General features: G+C 36.0%; 1 protein-coding gene across 1 annotated transcript in view; it reads right to left on the bottom strand.

Annotated features, from left to right (window-relative positions):
• Positions 1–22,656, bottom strand: part of Ppfia2 (PTPRF interacting protein alpha 2) — a 372,354-nt gene that overhangs the window by 94,621 nt on the left and 255,077 nt on the right. Inside the window, exons 7-8 of the mRNA XM_051206391.1 lie at positions 18,749–18,865; positions 6,597–6,818 (exon numbers count right to left, since the gene is read on the bottom strand). Of these exons, the coding sequence (XP_051062348.1) occupies positions 6,597–6,818; positions 18,749–18,865 (339 nt within the window). The remainder of the gene's footprint in view (positions 1–6,596; positions 6,819–18,748; positions 18,866–22,656) is intronic.

Raw genomic sequence — 22,656 nt, 5'->3', positions numbered from 1 at the left:
TAGTCCTGAATGTGATTTTGACAATAATTACATTGGGAAAATAGCAGCAATTAAGGAAGGGGTGTAAGATTAAATCCATACCTAATGCATTAATTAGAAAATCTTATGTTAGCTTTAAATAAAAGAGAAAATGTCCTTTGTATATTTTGGAGATCAGCCCTCTATCAGATGTGGGGTTGGTGAAGATCTTTTCCTACTCTGTAGGCTGATGTTTTGTCTTGTTGACTGTGTCCTTTGCTTTACAGCAGTTTCTCGGGTTCAGGAGGTCCCATTTATTAATTATCAATCTGTGTCTGTGCTACCTGCGTGAGGTAACCCAACCACAGAAAGACAAGCATGATATATACTCATCCATATATGGATATTAAATAACACTGTGCTGGAGAAACCTACAGAAAGAGCTGACCTGATCCAATTAGAGCACAGGTTCCCCAGCTTTACAGTATTGGACCAAAGAAAGCCCTCTGAATGTGGGTGCCAGTTAGGAGACCTGAGCAGTCTATGGGACCTCTAACAGTGGAACCAGTATTTATCCCAATGGCACAAGTGGACTCTGGGAGCCCATTCCCTATGGCAGGATACAATTTCAGCCCAGAAACACGGAGGAGGTCCTAGGCCCTGCTCCACATGATGTGACAGACTTTGATAATCACTCATGGAAGGCCTCAGTATCCTTGGGGACTGGGTGGAGGTGCGTTGGGAGGGTTGGTGGTGGTAGTGGGTATAGGAGGATGGGAGGGAGAGGCAACGAGGAATTGATATGTAACATACGCTTTCTTGTAAATAAAATAAAGTTCTCAAAAACAAAAAAAGAAAATGTCTAAGTGTAAGGGTATAAAGAAAGAATTAGGGGAAAAGGAAAGGGGAAAACGAGAGGAGAGATTACGCGTGTCTGTGTCTCTCCATCTGTGATTATTTTGAAATTATTTGCTGTTGGAAATTTATGTTCATGCAAGAATTAATTAAAAGGCCACGAGGCACACATGCTGCGCTTTGCTTGTTTCTCCACACACAAACCAGGACTCCCTTTGGAGCACCGCTATCATCCTTGGAAAGCTGATAGCCTCACTTATTTTCTTGCTTTGTTGTCTTTACCATGCTGCTGCCCTAAAGCCTATTCTAAATCCTAGTTTGATCATATTCCTTCTTAGCCTGAACTCCTTTGTTTTGTTTCTTTTATCTTCAGGATAAAATAGGAGCAATGAAGCTCTTGCTTTCTTGACCTAATGCATCCCTACTTCTGTATATTGAGGTATATAATGGTCCTTCCAAATGTGTGCCTACTCTGGATCTGTGAAAGAAAGTTAATAAGCAAATACGATGTTATAGCTATAATAAAATTAAGATGAAACAAAGTAGGATTCATGTAGACCATAGATTGAATGGTTGCATCCTCAGAGAGAGAATGGGAAATATAGACACAGAATAGCAGAATGTGAAGTTAGTCTGATGCATAAACAAGAATGCCATGCCCATCAACCATATACCAGAAGCTTGAAGCAGAAATGATTGTATTCTTCTTTACTGCTCTCAGAGAGAACCTGTCCAATTGAGACGTTGATTTCAAACAAAATCCTCAGCAAATGTGAGGAGATGAAATAGATTTGCTATTTGGAAGGAAAGGCTGCCGACTGGGTGAGGAGCCTTGCTAACCGAAGGCAAGCAGAAAATCCCAAGGTGCATGCCTAGAATCTACACAAGGTTAGAAGAAGAGAGCCAAGTTTATAAAGTTGTCCACTGTTCCCCATGTGTGCTGTGCTGTGTGTGTGTGTGTGTGTGTGTGTGTGTGTGTGTGTGTGTGTGTGTGTATGTGTGTGGACACAAATATCATATGATCACACAATATTTGTTTAAATTACAGTCATCACAAACCAATCACTTTGTATCAATTTGCTATGGTAAGAACATGAAACTACCATATCTCTGATTCCATTTTCACCTGGAATAGTCTTTTATTCTTTCTTTACTGTGAGAAGTCTTCCTGTCATTCAGGAGTTAGTAAACGAAAACCTATCCATGTTAATACTAAAATTTAAACACATGAAATTAAAGTAATCCATTAGTTTAGCAAAAATAATTCAGATGATTTTGTAATATGTTGCCAGTATTCCCGTATGTTTTAGAAAGTCCCCCCAGATAATAATCACAGTACTTAGTGGTTAAAATGATGTTGATTCACAAACTTTATTTCTGTTAGTTTGTATTTTTTTTACTCAGTGAGTGTGTAGTTCATGTTAATTTTCACATAGATATCTAGGAATATTTGCCAGTTTCAAAGGATAAAAGAAATCTATGAATCTAACATGTATACAATTTAATAATGGTATCTTCAGAAATAAGAGACAGACATCTTTTTCTGGGAAATGAAACTTGGTATGGTACACCACTCGAGTTAAGAGTTGTCATTTGGTTCACTTTCATTCTATTTTTTGGGGGGTTATTAATAACTATCATATAATTATGAGGAATTAGGTGATATCATAGTTCAGCTACCTTCTGCACTGCCCAGAGTGGAATATGCACTCTTTAATAGCTACTTTGTAATTAGTGATTACAAACCTGTTCTCACTTAGCTGTTCAGGCTTATTGCACACCGTCCATGTAGGAGTCAGTGTATGTAGATTTGGAATGGCATTTTTTTTTGACGTGAGTGATTCATTTTTTAACTGCACGCTGTGTTACCAAAAATAAAACTTGAATTTACAAGTCTTAGAAATAGCTTTTCCTCTGTGTTATTTGGAGAGTATAAAGAAGTGAGCTTTTTTTCCTAGCTCCTAAATGTTGTTATATAAAAAGGGAAATAGCATGAAAATCCAATGATTCCCTAAACCAAAGTTCATATATAACTTGATTTTTATTACATTATATAAATATAGTTCTATAGTAATGTAGTAAGTATATAATTCATGTTTCAACCAATAAAAATGAGAATTTATAGCTTCATGGATTTGATTGTTTGCAAATGTGAGAAGAGTTTACCAATGCCATGTCAGAAAGACAAGTTATCTTCACTCATAAAATATAATAAATATTTCACAGAAAATTTAAGCTCTCTGCATACCTACATAGAGAGTTAAATGTTGTTACTCATGTATGGTTAGTATCGTCTTGATTAAAAAGTAGAGGTCAAAGGCACATTTACAATTATTTTCTGCATAATTGCAATATGTCTAGCTCCATCTGCTTCTAGATCAATATTACTGCAAAGAACAGCTAAAGTGAAATATCAAGATTCTTAATAAAGCAATTACACAAATATGTTCAGAAATCATTGACTGCACATAATTATATAACCCAGTTTAGATTTATTATATTGTCCTCATATACAAAATGAAATGCATTTCAATTTGTAATTAAGTGGTTGGTTTTTCTTCCTTCTTGCCCAAGTTTTTCCTTAATTAATTCACTGAGTGGTTTTTATTTGTGATATATTGATGTGATAATATGTTGCAATTCTGAGAGGGGACAGAGAAGAAATATCTTCCCTTTTAATCATTAAGAAACTCACAAGACATTATTAGACTTTGTGAGAGTGAAATGCAAGGACATATTACTTAGGGGACAGAGTCTGGAGCTGGAGTTTAAGTGACAGAAATTTTACATCATTTTAACTTTTTGGAAAGAATGACAAAATTACTGGTTATGTAAGTGGTAGTTACACTGTGGCTGGAATTTTGTCTGATAGTTGCCATAGAGTAAAATACTATACTATATATGCCAAAACATAACTCCCAACTGAAAGAGAATAACATAATTTATTCTGAAGCCAAATATAAGTGACCATGATATAGGGATACAGATTTAGACTTATCAAAATTCCATGTTAAAATATAACAGTTTGATGTTTTTTTTTTTGATGTAAAACAAAGAGGCAAATCAAAATATTTTTCAAATATGTCATTGGAACAGAGAAAGAGAGTCAGAACACAGTAAGATCATATTAAGTGCTTTATCGAGCCAGAGCCAGGCAGGATGAGTACAGTGGGTGCAGGTTCTTTCTTAGGACTTTTTCAAGAGTGTCACTTCCTACTGTCTTACACTTGGCATTTACACATCCATCTGCTGCCAGGCTCTGAAAATATTTGTTTACAAACTCCCCTCTGAGGCAGATGGTGGGATACCCCCCCTTTTCCACAAGTCTCCACTAAAACGTGGCTACCTGGGGAATTAGGTACCTTAAAAGTATAGTTATATCTTACACAAAAATTACTTACAATAACGGAAGAGCAAACCTATTGAAATAGATTCCTGCTAAAACGATCTCTGGCAACACAGCATTGCTGTTTTATGTCTGACCTGATTTTTTTGTTCACCTTTATCTAAGAACTATTTATAATAAGGAGTTATTTTAAAATGTGTAATGAGGAAGGGTGAGCCAGAGATACCGCAGCCTCTGTGTGAAAGATAAGCAAACATAAAGCATATGAATGCTTTTAAAGTATATGAGAAAGGAAATCTCTGGAATTGCAAGCATGAAGAACTAGAGAACGAGCAAAAGGTAAAGTATTGATATAACAACTTAAAAGGCAGGGGTCATAATATTCTTTAATTTACATTATATATTGTATGATATATTGTATGATAATATTCTTTAATGTATATCATATATTATATGAGTTTGAACTGTAGGAAGCAATGGAGAAGCAAGACTTATTATTCATGAACCTGAGATTATATGAAGTTGTGTCAGTTTCTGAACTTGAGTGAAAATGCCACTGTATTCATCCTTTTCCTTCATAAGTGATGTGTCAATACACATTCTAGCTACACATTTCAGTGAAGGATGGTAAAAACAAAGGTTTTTAGTATTATGTACTCATTAGTTATGTAGGTAGGATAAAAAGAGAAACCAATAGGACTCAATGAAGAACATGTGTGGGAAAATGAGGAATGTGTATTGTGGGATAAAAAAAAAAAACATGAAATGAAATACAAGATAAAGTTTGTACCTGCACAGAGTAAGGTATGGGAACACTAAAAGAAAATCAATCAAGTCCTACTTGCTTAAGACTCCAAATGATCAGAGTAGGCTTGGATAACAGGGGGTCAAGAGAGGGTGTATAATAGTACACATATTTTTCAGGCTACTTACATGGCTTTATTGTTATTACAAGTAGAATATAACGCAATTAAGGAATTGTAAGAAGAAAAGTAATGTGAGCCAATTCACTGGGAGGCATAACAAAATGTCAGACCATTAACTAAAAAAGATAATGATTTATAAAACAAGGGGAAGTTGTGCAAGACTGGGAGACATCAAATATTGGATCTACAGATTATAGGATTTTCCATGCAATCAAATGCAGCATGGGAATGAAGGAAAATTTCATGGGTCCTCTAAGATTTGGACCTAAACAATACTATAGTTTAGGAAGTAAGTTTTATTGGTGGAATCAGAAAGAAGTAAATGTCAAGTTTATACTGCCGAGGCATCTTTTCGAGGCTTAGGTATAACCACTGGGCAAGGGAGAAAGAAGAAAAGGGAGGAAGGCGAGGTAGAGGACAAACCTGGGAGTCTATGGTTGATTTGTGTGTAGCTCATTATCCTTCATTAGCTTAAGCAAAGCAATGATAGCCAACACAGGGGAAGGAAGCTAAGCACTGAACCAGTGGGGATGAGGGGAAGAAGTATCCTGAAGGACATCCGGGACAGTTTGGGATACTGCTATCCCAGAGAAGAACATATGCTCCAAGAATGGAGCTGAGGACATGATCTGGTTCTTCAGAAGGAATGTATCCCTTCATTCCATACCATAATCAATGAGATGCTTTATTACAAATACTCTTAATGGGACAATAGGGACAAATGTAATAACCCAGCATCGGGAAAAGAGAAAACCAAAGTTGGAGACAACAAACAGAGATAGTTATACTAACTTGGTAGCCACATAGAAACATATTTGAAGATACTAAGATATGCCTCACAAGAAAATGTGAAAAGGAAAAACGTCCAAGAGCAAAATTTCCTGAAAAATCAAAGAATTGCATTTTTAAGAGCGAGAAAAAGAAAAGGAAAAATTTACACCTTCTATACTAATAGATAATAAGACATTATGAATAAAATATGTCTGTATCATTTAATAAATCTAATTTACTCCCTTCCTTCCACCATTCCTTCCTTTTTTTGTAGACAAAGCAATGCTAATCCTAGCAAGAAATGAATATAAATAAAAATGAAAGGTTATATTATACATATGCATATTGTATTCATACACAGGCATTCACAGACTCAAATAGACAAGTTAAATGTTTCTGAGCACTCTTATACATCATTATAGAAAACCATGATTCATTTCCACATGCACACTTATTCACATTTAAAACCTTGAAGCCTTGAGATGTCATTAAATCTTCACAAAGACTTTAGCAGAGCAAGACTTGATAGGAAACCTTTCCATTCATATATATTTAAAGGACCAATAAGTAAACTATTTCTGTCTTGTAAACAGGTACATGACTGAAATACCATTTCTAATTATGGTCTTCTAGAGGTAAAGACTACCAGCCACTAAGGAAGTGCATGGAGAGAGATTCTCAGAGTAAGCTGCGGGAAGGCATTCAGAAATCAAAAGCAGAGAATGCTATGAGCCACCTACCTCCCGGATGTCCCTTTGATATTTTGTGTTCATTTCTTCTGTTTTTATGAGGTCCTTTCTTGCTGTCTCTGCCTCCTGCTCGGCTTCTCCCACTCGGGAAGAAAGAGCTGTCAAGCGCTCTTTCATTTGGGCCATTTCATAGTTTTGCTTTTCAAGCAATTCTTGTAGCTCGACTATCTGGCTGGTGTCATCCGTGGAGTCTATGGAGCCATTGGATAGACGCTGCAGGAAGACACAAAAGCAGGGTGCTTAGGACCCTCTGTATCCTTAACCCACATGCACGCGAGGAAAGCGAGCATTATTCACCGTGAGAAACAAGAATTCTGAAACAAGCCTAGTGCTGGAGAAAAACAAACAAACAAACAAAGTTTCTGAGAAAACTGATACTAATATTGAAATTATGTATGTAGGTGCTGGGGTGGTGGCCGAGGAGTTACGACTTTCTCGGCTGCTTCTCTTCCAGGAGACCTGGAAGTGAATGGCTCACAACCCCGTGTAACTTTAGTTTCATCTTGTTCTCTCTTCTGGACTCCATGGGTAAAGTTCAAAAGAATTTGAATAAAAAATACAATACCACACCGTTTAAATACTTATTAAATAATGTGCTATATGTATCTCATATACATGGATCTGTGCTAAATTATACATATAATATAGGTTTCTCATATATACCTATACACTTGCTGGGCAAATGCCTCTGTCACCCTGCTTCAAAACCAATGGTTGGCTTTCATACTCATATGATGTATTTTAAAAATACTTATCTCATTATTTTTCTTTGTATGTGTCAGGAGTCTGTGTGAGAGTTGCATATATAAGCATATGTGTGCAGATAAGACATTATATTTTATTTTTTATTCGAATTCTTTTGAACTTTACAGGCTTTACTTCATTTTATTTTTTAATTAAAATACTTTATACACTTTATTCAAATCATATTCTTTCCCCTCCCCTAATTCCTCCCAGACCCTCCCACCTCCCTACCTAACTTCTGAAAACATGGAACTCTTTTGTGCTATCCAGCTATTCCTATGAGTAGGGCCTGTTCTAGAATGTGGTTAAAATATCCAGTGACATCCCATTGGAGAAAACTGACTTTTCCATTCTCTAGCAGGGGTCAGTTGAAAATAACATCTTATTTACAGGTAGGACTATCTGTTTACTTCCTCTTCTCAGTGCATTGTGCACGTAATGTTCCAGTTTTCCCGAGTCTGTATTTGTCTAAGTCCTGCTGTGTAAGGAACATATGATTCCTTCTGTGTTCTTTTCCACATAGATTCCCCAGCACAGGAAAGGGGGACAGTTGATACAGATATCCCATTTAGGTCTGTGTGCCTTTCTACATATTGTCCACATTTGTGGGTCTCTGTGTTCGTTACCATCTATTATAAGAAGTTGTTTCTCTGATGAGGGCTGGGTGATGTAATGATCTATTCACATAGCAATGTGTTAGTAGAAGTCATTTTATTTATGTATTTCATTAGCAGAATAATTGTAGTATGCTTTTGCTAGAGCCCATGATCTATTTAATTTCAGGGTTTTTGGGCTACGTTATAACTATGGTTCCATCTCATAGAATGGGCATTAAAAATATCAAAAAGTGCCTGGTTATGACCACAAACTTTTTGCCACTATTTAGCCAGTATATCATGTGGGCAGGCCTCTGTTGCTGGTCTCGGGGTTTTTATTCAGGTGATATTGGTGATTGCTTATCTCCTCCTATAGTGTGCAAAGTACATCCCATCAGCATGAATGCAAGTCAGTAGAGGTTGAGCTTCAGCTTTTTTTTTTTTTCTCTTCATGTTCAATGACCTAAGTACATGACGTTCTCAGCAATAAAGCCTTACCACCAGTCTAAGGAGGGTAATAAAAAGCCTTGACAATAGCCTGTGGTGTTTGGACAATCTAGAGGACCATTTTGGTGAACTGTCCAACAAGACATAATCCATTACTGGCACTGTGATGTCTACTTACTGGCTTACAACATCTTTTTTGGGGAATTGTCTTCCTCATCATATGATCTCTTCATTTATACTCCTTTCATATATTTGTATGGTTTAGGTATTTTCTACAGTAGTAGTTTTCCATGTGGCTTTTCAAAGAGCTTTCAGTGTTAGTTGTCCTTCCCATAAACCCTTCAATTACTTATCTCTTCCATCCTGCCTCAAATAGCAAAAGTGATAAATAGGATTCTAAAATAACAGGTTTTTAGGTTACTGACAATTGTACAAATAACATTTACAATTTTGTTAAAGGTGCATAATTTATATGATACTCCTTGTACCTTTGGAAGATATTTTACCCAGCAATGTTGCTTTCAGGATGGCCACCAATTTAAACTTTATATATGCCACAAGGGAGGAAGGTGAAAGAGGTCAAATATTTTGAAACAGTTATTTTCACTCTTTTAAAAGAATAGCAAGTCTATGTTTCAAAAGTATTCTACAAGCCACTATGCAAAATCTTTAAAGAAAGCAGAGAACTTAATAATAAGAATACAAAACAAAAACAGATCAAGGAAACTTGAAAGGACCTAGAAGGACATTTCTCAAGATAAGACCTACACACGACCAGATTTATAAAAATTGTCTTGGCATTAGAAATCACCAGGGGAGGTAAAAATTAATATCACTATGAAATATCATCTCTGGGTTATTCTAATGCCTGTTTTATAAAAGTTAGAGGACATCAAGTATTTGCAAGATTTTACACTATAGGAGTGAATATAAATTATATAAAAGTTATGGAAATTGGTAAGACATCTACAGAAAAAAAAAACTTAAGTAGGACTTCTACATGATCTAGCAAGTTTTCAGTGTATATCAAGTCTCCAAAGGAATGTTTTATATGTCATCTCGACCATGTTATTCAATGTAGTGTTATTCATAATAGTAACCGTAAGGCATCAAAATACCAACTGATCAGATGGGTAAAGAAAGTATGGTACATATGCTAATGAAATTCTATTTTTCCTTTACAAAGAAGAAAATTTCAATTGTCCACACCATGATTGAACTTAGAGAATATTATAAATACAGTGAACCATTTGTTTATAATGAAAAAGTTTGTGTGTATACAGAGTCAAACAAAGCTAACAAGCTAGAACACAGTGATTTTTAACAAAGTCAGGAGAAAAAGGAATGGTTATTAAATGGTTATTGGAAAAAAACGATACATTAATCAGAGTGCAATGTTTCAGTTGGATGGGAGGAACAAGTTATTCATAGTCAATGTGTTATTCATTTCTTTTGTTGTTCATTTCAAAATGACATTTTGTGTATTTGAAAATTTCTAGAGGAGTGGTAATTAGGATAACTGATTAGTAAATTATCATTAAAGAGAATATATTGTTTTTCAATTAATAGTGTAAAAACAATCTTTATTGAAAAATATTTGTCTACCATGTGGGGCCTCAAATTCAGTCACCAATATTGTAAACAATCAGACAATGGTCAGAGAAAAGAAAAGAAAGAAGAGGAAAGGATGAAAAATGGGAACAGTAAAGAGGAAGAAAATAAATGAATGAATAACAAAGAGGTAAGGATGGAGGAAGAAAGAAAAAGGGATGATGTGAGCATGAATGGGAGGGAGAGAGGAAGGGGAAGAAAATAGTGGGAAAAAGAGGGATGGAAAGAAGGAAAGAAATGAAGAAAAGAATGAAGGAAGGAAGGAAGAGAGGCAAAGAGAAGGAAGGAAGGAAAGAAGGATGGATGGAAGGAAGGATAGACGGACGGACAGAAGGAAGGAAGGAAGAGAAGATGAGAAAACTTGTCCCATAGCAGCTTAAAGTGTAGGTAGTACAGAGACTTTGGGGTGATGATATCAAAAGGACAATCTCATCCAAGCAGAATTGGAAGGTATCAGGAAACCAGAACAGTGCAGTCTGATCTGCTTTGATGCTTATCTAGCAGCAGGGATTTGTTCCAACACTGGATTAGGAAACTGTGTTCTCTGTGTGTAAATTTGTTCCCAAGATGCATGGCTAAGTAAGAAAACAGACCCTTGCTAAACCAAATTGCATTCATTCTGATCACTGTTTACATCAGTGGACTCCAGTTCAGGCACATGTTCCAAATTTACTCATCCACATCTGCCTTCCAAATCTGTGTGATCATAGTTTCCTCTGCAACCACCATTTACTTCTAAAAGACAACCTTTAACTAGTGTGACACATACACACCTTAAAGAAAAGAGTGCTCTTTGAAGGTAAAGGTCCATATTTATCACCATTCAAAGATGCTATAATCACAATTTCAAACCCTGCAAAACTATCACATCCACTATACATTTGGCAAGTGGTACGAGCCTTTTCAATCATCCATCTTTCAGTTGCTGTTCAGTGTTCTGTTCTTAGTCAATGTCCAGATATTTGCATAATGTGAGAATTCAGTTACCTTCTTCTAAGAACAATTCAGGGAGAGGTAATCATCTCTCAGCACTCTGCAAGCATCACTGCTGGCATTAGGGCCACAGTCACTGAAGGAGTGCATAGCTAAAAGACTACTGCATCCACTGCAATGCCCTCCCCTTTCCTTTGAGAAAGTTCAGAACCTCTATCATGAGAGTACTGTTCACAAATGTTCAGTACAACAGAAGCTAGTCATCTATAGCATTTTCCTTGTGGACAAATGGAAACATGTACACCTATATTATTGATTTTAAAATGTCTTAAATTACATAAAAACATGAATTGTATGGTTAAAACAAATATTTTACAGCTATATTTCCCACAATGCAAAATAACAAATTACTTGCATCTGCAATGGATCCAAATGACTCTCTCTCTCTCTCTCTCTCTCTCTCTCACACACACACACACACACACACACACACACACACACACAAAACTTTATGTTATAAAAAGGATGGTGAACCTAGAGAAGGACAAAAATGCAGTCCCATTTATATGGAAGCCCACAACAGAAAATTCTAATCAACAGTGTCAGGAAAGCAGTTTGGCTGCTGCCTGTGTCAGGGCAGAGAGACTGAACACACAAGGACACAGATTCACTTTACAGTGTGAAGCAGTTGCTTTCCTTTTGATTCAGGTATGCTATTTACACGGGCAGATCTCCATACACACATACAATTTTATGTATTAACACTGAAAGTTAATAGAGTCATTTCATTTTAATAAACTACAAAATCTCTAAAATAACTCAAAATTATTGCTCTTTTAATAAAAAAAATGTTGCACTTAAAAATCATTGAGTCCTAATGACCTCTATTTAGCATTAGTACAAGAAGAGATTTTTGGAAGGATTTAGGCAGTAGAATGCCCTAGCAAACATTTCTGTTTTTTCCTACTTTTCATGAAAGTCCCTGTAATATACAGAATTCTTGAGCTTGAATTTACATCCAAGTTATCAAGTAAGATTACACTAGCAAGATGATCTACCAAAAAGCATAATTAGTAAGGGCTCTATTTCTAAGAATGCACCTAAAACTCTATTTCTACGTTGCTCACAATGATTAAGAACTCATCATATGGTTGACACAATTCTAAGTCAATAATGTAATTTAGTTATTTAATGGCTGTTGATTACATCTGATTCAGAAAAATAAATTAATGTATAAAAGGCAATGTATTGTGGGTGAGACTTACAAAATGTCACGAGATGAAGATTCTACCCTCAATGTCTGGTTGTAGTGTCTACTGCTAGAAGCTGTGTTTCTCTTTCCTGCCTCCCCATTTGCTTCCTTTTCTTTGCATTTCTATTTATTCATTCATCAGCCTATCCATTCATTCACTAAACCATCAGAATTCAAACTCTATTTATCTGTATATGCCAGTCCTAGACTATCAATAGTCCTGTTTAAAAATAACATCATGTGTGCTTTTTTGAGTATGAATACAAGCAAACCAAGCAGTCACATGTGTGCAAAGGACCAGAAATCATTTATTGACTAGAGACACACAGGCTTTAAGATTGTAAGTCATAACTTGAGTGAGCTTTAGGTCTGTCTATATTATTAGTTGGTTAATTTCATTATTTTGCCTTATTCTCTTTTTTTTCTTTCAAATATCAGAAATGCCCACTGATATCAATTGTTGCCTGACATATACCATGTTTTATCTCTTATTAAAGATTCTCTAGCACATCGACAGCTTTTATTTTTAATTCTGCATTGCTTCTTTATGTATCTTTGATAGCACACAAGGCATGTGGTTTCACTTTCTGTAAACCTAGAGTTCAAAGCAGAAATAGTGTTTTCTGTGTGTGTCTGTTAATCTAATCCATGATTATGTTTAGAATCCCTGGGAGAATTGAATGAGTAAATATTGACGGACTCCATTCTGGACAACATAAAAAGATGAGAATTTTCCTTGTAATTGTTTTACAGATTTTCATCAATGCTTAGGTATAATCAATGCTTAAATAGGATTAAGAACCACAGATCAATATCTTGGTTGTACTTAATTGATTGCTGTGCCTTATTAGCCATTAACTGTAAAAGTAGTAGAGAATGAAAAAATAATAAGATAATGAAATTATTGAGGAATAAAATAATAGGCATGAGGAATTACTTATTTTTCTTTCACTTAGTATCCACTAGGTATTTTAAATGTTTCAAATCATAAGATACTCGACAGTCCTTTATCATTCCTAATTTTATATGACTAATTGTCTTTATTGATAAGTATACAATAGATGCTTTCTTTATGTCTTCTTTATTTGTTATTTTAACCCATTGATTTCAATTATTGCTGTCCATTTGTGCATGAGTACTGGCCTCATTCACTGGGGCAGGGGGAGCCTACCAGTTGTTACATACCTAAAGAAAAATGATTCTCCTTCCCCTGCAGACATTAGATCTCAGTAAGTCCTGCTCTGCAGAGGGTGTGTCCTCAGAATCCCTTGTTCCCTCCTTGCTAGAATTTTTTTTAAATTTTTAAAATATATCTTTATTTAAATAGAAACAAGCTTGTTTTACATGTCAATCCCAGTTACCACACCCTCCCGTCCTCCCCAGTAACCCCCCCCACAAACCCCCATACCATCTCCTTTCTGCTCCCCAGGGAGGGTGAAGCCTTCCATGGGGATCTTCAAAGTCTGTCATATCATTTGGAGCAGGGCCAAGGTCCTCCCCAATGTGTCTAGGCTGGGGGAGTATCCCTCTATGTGGAATGGGCTCCCAAAGTCCATTCACAGCGGAAGGAAGCAGAAGCAGACACCCACACCTAAACACTGAGCTGAATTCGTGAATCCAGTCACAGAGAGAGAGAGAAGTGATGATCAAAGGGGTCAAGATCAGGCTGGAGAAACCCACAGAGACAGCTGACCTGAACAAGTGGGAGCTGATGGACCTCCAGACTGGATAGCTGGGAAACCAGAATAGGATCGGCCCAGAGCCCCTGAATGTGGGTATTAGAATGACTGGGCAGTCTATTGGGCCTCTGGTAGTAGATCAGTATTTATCCCTTGCTAGAATTTTTGCCTGGCTGAATTATCAATACACTGATATAAAACATTCTGTTATGGTTAATAATCTATCCTGAGTATGAAACTTAAATAATTTTACTGCTCTGAACAAAAGGTGGTACTTGTGACAAGGATTACAAATTACCATCTATTACTTCTATTGTTAGTTAACAGCAATCTAGATTATTTTCTTCTAAATAACAACTTGGCAATTTATGCATTGAAATCATAGTAAATCCTTTACTGATAAACTTCATTACACATTCTCCAGACTTGCATTCTATTTTCTTATGCCTAGTTATATATGAATTCTTGATTCAGCTAACGAAACAACCTTTAAATTATAATCTTATGATAACTTATTACTCAAAGGTATTGCTAATTTCCCAGGTGGTCTTGTTATGAAAAGACCAGAAATTAATGATTAATAATGCCTTTGTTTGTAACTGTATTATTTACTTAAATTATCAAAATAATAACACATATTTATTATTCTGTATTTGATTCACACTTGATAAGACAGGGAAATTTGCACTCATATGCAGCAATTATTTAATCATGAAGAAATTACAGGTTTAATAATGTAAAATGGATCATAGTCTACTTGTTTCAAATTTAAATATGAATAAAGTATAAATTGTATGCTTTAGGCTTATCCTAGTTTGGGTTATTATTACAGTGGTGAAATACCATGACCAAGCAATCTGGGGGATAAAATGGTTTATTTGGCTTATACTTCCACATTTCTATTCATCACTAAAGGAAGTCAAGACAGGAATTCAAACAGGAGCTGATGCAAAGATCATGGAAGAGTGCTTCTTATTGGCTTGCTGAGCCTGCTTTCTTATAGAACCCAGGACCACTGGCCCAGTGTGGCACCACCCACAATGGCCTGAGCCCTCATCCTTCAATCACTAATTAAGAAAATTACCTTCAGGTTTGCCTATTTCTTAATCATATGGGGTTATTTTCTTAAGTGTGGTTTCCTTCTTTTTAGGTTGGGTCAAATTGACATAAAAAATAGCTAGCACAATAGACCCCTTATCCAATTAACACCCAGACACCAATATACATCCATAACTTCTCCTTTAATGTTCATCTCCAAGATCACACATTGGTATTAACACCCCAATATAAAACATTAAAACATGTTACATACATAAGAAGGACCCCAATCTTATAAATTGAAACACTCAAAAATTCAGTCTCTTTAAACGAAGTTCAAAATTCCTTTTACAGTCCAAAGTCTCCTTTAAAATTGAAAGCACCTCAACTAGGGGCTCCTCTAAAATCAAAAGTGAGTTATTTCAGGAGGGAGGCATGAGGGTACCAGTCACAGCAAGATGGAAACAAAACCAAAATTCAACAGTGTAAATCAGTCGGGGTTCAATATCTGGGATTTACTCACGATCTTCTGAGTTCCTCCAAGGGGCATGGGTCACTTCTCCAGCTCCGCCCTTTGCAACACACTGAGTTTGTCTTCGAGGGCCAGGCCGGGTCCACTCTATATCTGCTGCTGTCTTGGTGGTCATCTCCTGTCCACTCCACACCTGCCATTGTTCTTGGTGGCTGTCACGTGGTACTGGCATCTCCAAAATGCTGAGGTCTCTGTAGCAACTGTGTTACTGTGTTGCACTCTCACCAATAGCATCTCCTGGGCTCTCTTCAAGGTACAAAGCCTCAAGTCTCTCCATGACACTTTCAATCCTGGCTTCCACAGCTACTCCTGCCTAACCTTCACCAATGGCCTCTCCTGCTCTCTATCAGTATCAAGCCTCAGCGTACCCCTTCATGCCTCCAGATCTGCTACCTCCTGGGAGACTTCCCAGAGGATTTCACCTTAGTGATTCTGGTTTCCTCTTTAATCACCACTAATTTTTCAGCTCCATCCGAGCAGCATCAGTTGTCCCAATGAAGTGAAGGGTTTACATCAGTGTTTCTGGTCTCTTGACAACCACAGCCTATTTTTCATCTCCAGCTGAGCAGACACCACAGATTCTTTGCAAAAAAGGCCCCGTAGAGTCTTTGCTTCACTTTTAAACTCCACAGCAAGGCCTCCATTGTCTGTGTTTTTCTCAACATTCTTAATCTTCCAAGTTCCCTCAGGACAGTTCACCAAGTTTTGCATGGATTTTCCAGCCCCAAGTTCCAAGTACTTCCATAATCTGTCCAAAAACATATGGTCAGGTCTGTCACAGCAATACCCCCATGATTCAGGTACCGATTTTCTGTCCTAGTTAGGGTTACTATGGCTGTGATGAAACACCACAAACAAATGAAGGCTGAGGAGAAAAGGATTTATTTGGCTTACACATCCACATAGTAGTCCATAACTGAAGGAAGTCAGGTAGGGAATTCATTCGAACGAACTGGGATGGATCCTGGAGGAAGGAACTAATTTAGAGGCCACGTGGGAGGAGACCTGCCTAACAACATGCTCATCATGACTTTTCATAGGACCCAGGACTCTAGCCCAGGGATAGCACCACCCACAAGAGGCTGGGCCCGCCCCCACCAATCTCTAATGTAAAAAGTCCCTACAGGCTTGCCTATATCCTAATCCTCTGGAGACATTTTTAAAATTAAGGTTCTTTTCTCTCAGATGACTTTAGCTTGTTTCAAGTTGACAGAAAACTATTCAGGAAAAGGCTCATACTAAAAGGTTATTTCAAACAATAATATGCTGTCAGTCTCAAGCATACAGAAATAATTCTACAAATAGCAGAAAATTAAAGAGTAATGAATATCCATAACCACTATGTTTGAAATGTTTTATTATATATTCCTGCCAAAAGAATGAACAAAATCGTGAAAGTTTTCAAGTCATCTTTTCCCAGAGTCTTCCATATGTGTCCCTGTAGCTATGAGGCCAGGGAACAAAAACAATTACACAGAATTACTTTTTCCCCCAGTTTTGTAAGTGCAGCTGAGAATTAACATGAAAGAAACTATTTTAAAATCTTCCAATGGCTACCTATCTTAGAAGCTATAATTTGAGCAGGAAATATATGGGGCTGTGTGTTGCCTAAAATGAGAAAGTCTTATGAATTATGAATAATATATCATGCAGCAATATTGTCACTTGTGAATCACAGATTAGTTACGCACTAGATAATATTCTTACTGCATACTACATCTGGCATATATTATCCTTTATATTACCTGTCATTAAATGGAACATCATTTGCTGGCACATAACATAGATAAATGCAGATGTGTAAGTGCATATATGTACGTTAAAGACAGGCAAATATTTGAGTTATTTATTCCTGAAATCACGTCACCTATGTTTCTCATCATGTAATGTAGGAACACAAATGTTATATATTTTGCCACTATAGTTACATAAGTAAAAATCTGTAATATAAAATCAATGTTCATAATTAAATCTGTGTGCTTTTAGAGTTGTTTGTGAAAAATCTGTTACTGATGACATCATTTAAATGAATGAATAATGGTAAAATTTATGTTCCCTTCCTCAACGTTTTCCTGAATGCAAATACCTTGTACAATCAACCTCTTTGGACCAACTTAGCTGAAAGATGAATTATTTTTTTTTTATTTTAATTCCAGTTACAGCTTATAAATTCATCCCAAATTGTTTATTAGTAAGATGTGGCTTACATTTTCAATAAATAGTGGTGTTGTATAAAGATCTGTACGAGTGTTGGCCACCAGATCCAAAGGTTGTCCCCGGAAACCCACCTGAGTGTCTTAGTTTCCCTGTCTTGTGAAGGAAGTAAAACGAAATGCCCCACCCCCATGTGTTTCCACAGCTCCAATGAGGAATGCTGCTGCTTCACACTTCATGGGGAATCTAAGGCTACCTGCCTTATCATTCCCTCACTTCCTTCTTAATCTCTGGGTTTTAGAGCCTCTTGGCACTTTCAATTACACCAGTTTAGCTACTTGTTTCATGTGAGCTTAATGTCCAAGGAGATTAGCTGTCCAAAAATATCAAGAGTTACAGGCAAACAAGTAGATTCTCTTGACTTTTAAGCTCAGTTTATGCAAATACTTAAGTAATTTTCATCTAATTTAAGACCCAGTTATAACTTATGTTCCTCGTGTTACATTAGAAAGACTGAAACTATCTTTTGATAGTGCCTAAACAGGCTGCTTATATCCTTTGCCTGTGTCTAAACTATATTGCAAAGAAAAATGGTTTCTTTCAAAGGTGAATGAATGAATCAATCAATGAATTAATAAAACTGGCGAAAACCCAATGGCTCCATATATTAAGTTTCACAATATTTCATTATCAGAAGTAAGACTAGGATCTTTGATATAAGATGAAGAACTTAAATTATGAATCAAAACAGAAAAATAATGATTATCAAGAACATTTTTCATTAATACACTGGATGCAATAACACCTATCTGAATAACTCAGATATAGTGCCTTCAATAGAGTACCATACAAAACACTTTATGTGAAGTTTAAAATGTATATTTTGTAAGTCTTTAATATATAAATTGTATATATAATAAAATTAATAGCAATTAATAAAAATGTCATATATATGCCTAACTTTGTACAGTACAAACATATTAAACTTTAAAATTAACAAATTAAAATAAGTAAAGAAAAACATGTAAACTTCTGATTAAAAAACTCAACACATATTATAGTTCATTTAATATATGGATTTATTTTTTATATTCCTATCAAATGAAAAGGCCGGTAGACATTTATTTCCATTTAAAAGCAGGTCATGTGTATCATACCTTTTCATGAACTTTCTGACCAGGTTCCATCCCTTCAAGATGTTCTGATTCTGTGGATCCCTCACTTGATGCCATTTTTCTTTGAATATGAACATTTTGTTCACGCAAGGCAACAATCTGCAAAATAAAAGAGTAATTCCTTTAAAAAGTAATTTACCTTAATGTGGCCAATCACTAATGAAGATGGACACATGATTGAAACACAAAGATTAAATTTACCTACATAATTATTTCAAAAACATTGTCTTTAAGGACAGCATTTTGAAAATTCTTATTATAATTCATAACATTTCTCCTTAAAAAATTTAAAGCACTGCAAAAATTTACCTGAGAATATATTTTTCATTTGGAAATACAGTGAGTAATTGCAAAATTAACCTTTAAGTTGTGTCATTAAAAAGTCCTGCTGTGTGTACTTTCAAAATATGAAAAACATATAAATAAGAAGAATATAGATAGGCTGAGAAATAAGTATAGTTCCAATTGCTTAACCTAGCGAGATACCCTATAGCAAATCATTGAGCAAGACTTACATGAATTTGTACATGATCCAAACTACTATGTTTAAATCAGACCCACAATCATTCATTTCTTCAATGGTCATTAACAGGACTTTTCATCCAAATTTACTTATTTGAAAAAGAAATAAGCAATAAATGCTTGTTTCTCAGCTCAATTTTAGGGACATGAAATTGAAACTAAGAAACAGCTTCTCAAGCAGTTCCAATTTTGTATGTGGTAAATAGTGAATCAAACAAAACTATGTAATATTTGAACTCATGAGACCAATGGACCACATAGACCAACAACTATTAAAGAACAAGACAGAACTTGAGTGTCCCTCATGTTGCTTATCAGTGCTTCAGGGCTGGGATTTTCCAGGATGTGTCTATGGCTATGCATATGGCCTCTGGCATGTGAATATATGTCATACTGTTTTATAGGAACACGTCACTATATAGCAAAGAACAACTACTTAAACATTGCATTAAAGCAAAACAGTCAAGAAATGGTTGATGTTTTTAAATCCTTTTCCCCACACACACAAACCAACATACTATCCATAATCATGTTTGCATGAAAGTGTGTATATGTAAATCTCTGTGTTTTTGTTGTATATGTATATATTATTTTGAGAGGGTACACAAATGTGCATGTATATTCAAGTTTGAGTTTGAGAATGTGGAGGCCAGAGGTTGACACTGGGTGTCTTACTTGATTCCTAAGGAAATCATTGTCCTCCTACCTGAGACATTTCTCCTAAGTCCTACAGTTGACAATACCCAGTTTTCAAAACTCATCAGAAATAACTCTCCTCAAAGATGGAGTCTTTACCTACAAAACTTTCTATAAGATATTTCAGTTCAATTTTGAGTATTCAAGTTGTAAAACAGTTTCAAAAAGAGTGCTTGTTGGAATTAGCACAACAAACTGTTTTGTGCAGGTTAGTCAATGAAATAATGAATTAAACAAGGAATGGGTATGAAATGATGAAGGGTATAAACCTAGTTAAATCAGGAGCAAAAGACTTGAAGCACACAGGCAGCTTCAGAGTCAGCATTTTCCTATTAACACAGGAATGGATGACACCAAATGAAAGACTAGAAGGAAACAGTACATGGGAAAGTCACTTTCCTAATTTGCTGCCTTTGTTGGGGGGTGGGGGATGCTACAGTTCTATTAAGATAGAGGAATTTGAGTATATAAAATAACAGAATTGTTACTCTACTAACTCAAGAGATTCATGAGCCAAGTCATGAAAAAATTCTAGGCATTTCATTCTAAAGAACATCCCTCTCCGCTGCCCCAAAACAAATCAAACCAAAATACTAAGACTCCAGATTTTGGGCTAGAGAGAAGGGTCAGGAGTGAATACTTTGATGCTCTTGCAAGAGATCTGTACTCCTTTCCCAGAACTCACATAGGGTTCTTTACAATAGCCTATAACTCTAGTTTCAGGATATTAGATGCACTCTCTGGCTTCTATAGATAATCAGTGGCACACATACATAAGTAAAGACACACACACACACACACACACACACACACACACCAAAACTCAAACTCTAGTTTTAATTCCCAGCATTTAGGCTAATTTAAATTTATTAGTAAGTTATATGAATTTCAAATATATCTTGTTGATTAACAAAAGCAGACCATTTGGAAAGGTTAAAGAATGAGTCACTGGATAGGTATATCAATTTTCTTTAAAGATAAATTGAATTTTCATTTATTGAGCATTCGAGTAACACAATACTTTCATATGTTATAAATTTCAAGTCTTTCTCAAGGTGTGGATGTAACTTTGTTCCATGTAGATATAATTTCAGCCACTCACATAAAAATCCCAATTTTAAATAAATCTAGGCTAGCTCTTTAAAATAGGACAAGGGGTTGTTATTTTCAATCAGTGTCATATAATTTTATTCTGTTCTGTTTGCAGAAATAATAAATTACAACAGGTGCTATGGGAGTGAGCCTTTATCATCTGCTATAACCATCTTAATAAATTTAGTAATCTTAATAAATAAGATGACTCTTCCTTTTGTTTTAGAGAATCTGTACTCCTTTCCCAGAACTCACATATGTGATATTGCAGTTGTCCTGAGGAGGGAGAAATTACCTAAGGAATGTTTGCTGATTGAGGTACTTCTGGCCTTGCAGGAAAATTTGGCCCACTGCCTGAGAATTGAACTTAATGGATGACTACAGAATCGACTAGAGACACACAGCAGAATGAATATCAGCTAATGCTCTGAAAACACTTTTGGAGTTCTCTCATAGGGAGATGGTCAGAGGGAAGGCTGGAGGTACACTAAAATATCTACACTACTCACTACTGAATAGTTCTTCCGTGGAAACCTCACACCCTATGCATTTCTTTACAACCTTTAGAAAATGCTGAAAATACTCTGAGGGCAAACACTATGTTAAAATATTTTTATAGGGATAATGGTATTATACATTCCTAATAAAAGGTTAACATAATTTAATTAATGAGGACTGATATAGTTGGATAATTATATATGTAAATATAAATAATATACAAATTCATATATAAGAGTCAATGCAATAATATAGAGATGAAATGATTGGTTGAAGAAAATTCTGACCCTCTGAATGAGACAAATCCTTCATAAGAGGGCTCTTGTGAGAATGTAGGCCAAGTCCCTCTTTGAGCTTCCCCTTTCACTTCAGTCGTGCAGGAACGCAGTGCTCACCACACCATCTTGAAGGAAGAAAGAACTGTAGTACACACAGTCTGGGCTGCTTGATCTTAGACCTTCTAGTTTCCAGAAATACATTTTCCTATTTAGAAAATCTCCAATCTTAGTTCAGAGCAGGACAAAGAAATCAGGGTAAGCAGTGGTTCCCAGAACAGGGTGTGATTATGGAAATACCTAAAGATGTGGGAGTAGTTTAGGTCTGGATGAGAGAGGAGAAAGGTGTGATGTAGGTGTGATGTTGAAGTGAACTTCAGAAAAACCTTGGGATGATTGCCGTGAAATGTAATGGGAAATTCTGGAGCACCCGAAAGAAGAGGAATGTAGAGTGCCTGAATCTGAGAGATCGCTGTAGTCATGCTGTTGGCAATATGTATGGTAAGGTGATTTTGATAATAAACTACCTGAAAATGGGGAAGAAGGCTTTGGAAGTAGAGGGAAGGCTGTGTTTGTTATAAAACAGCTAAGCCCCTGATTGGATTAAATCTTCGATTTAATGCTTTGCAAAAAACGTAGAGGAGCTGTGCAGGATAATTAGCGGAAGAACTTTTCACACAAAGTACTTGGTTTGTGGTATGGCTCTTCCTGTCTGACTAAAGTACAATGTCAGAGGATGGTGACAGATTCCAGAATAACTCATAACCAGACAGAATTAGAGTTGGAAAGTCTTTAATTTAGGGAATG

The sequence above is a fragment of the Phodopus roborovskii genome, unplaced genomic scaffold (assembly GCF_943737965.1).
Source record: "Phodopus roborovskii unplaced genomic scaffold, PHOROB, whole genome shotgun sequence".
Lineage (NCBI taxonomy): Eukaryota > Metazoa > Chordata > Mammalia > Rodentia > Cricetidae > Phodopus > Phodopus roborovskii.
The sequence above is the reverse complement of the archived record's forward strand: the minus strand, read 5'-3'. Positions and strand labels throughout refer to the sequence as shown.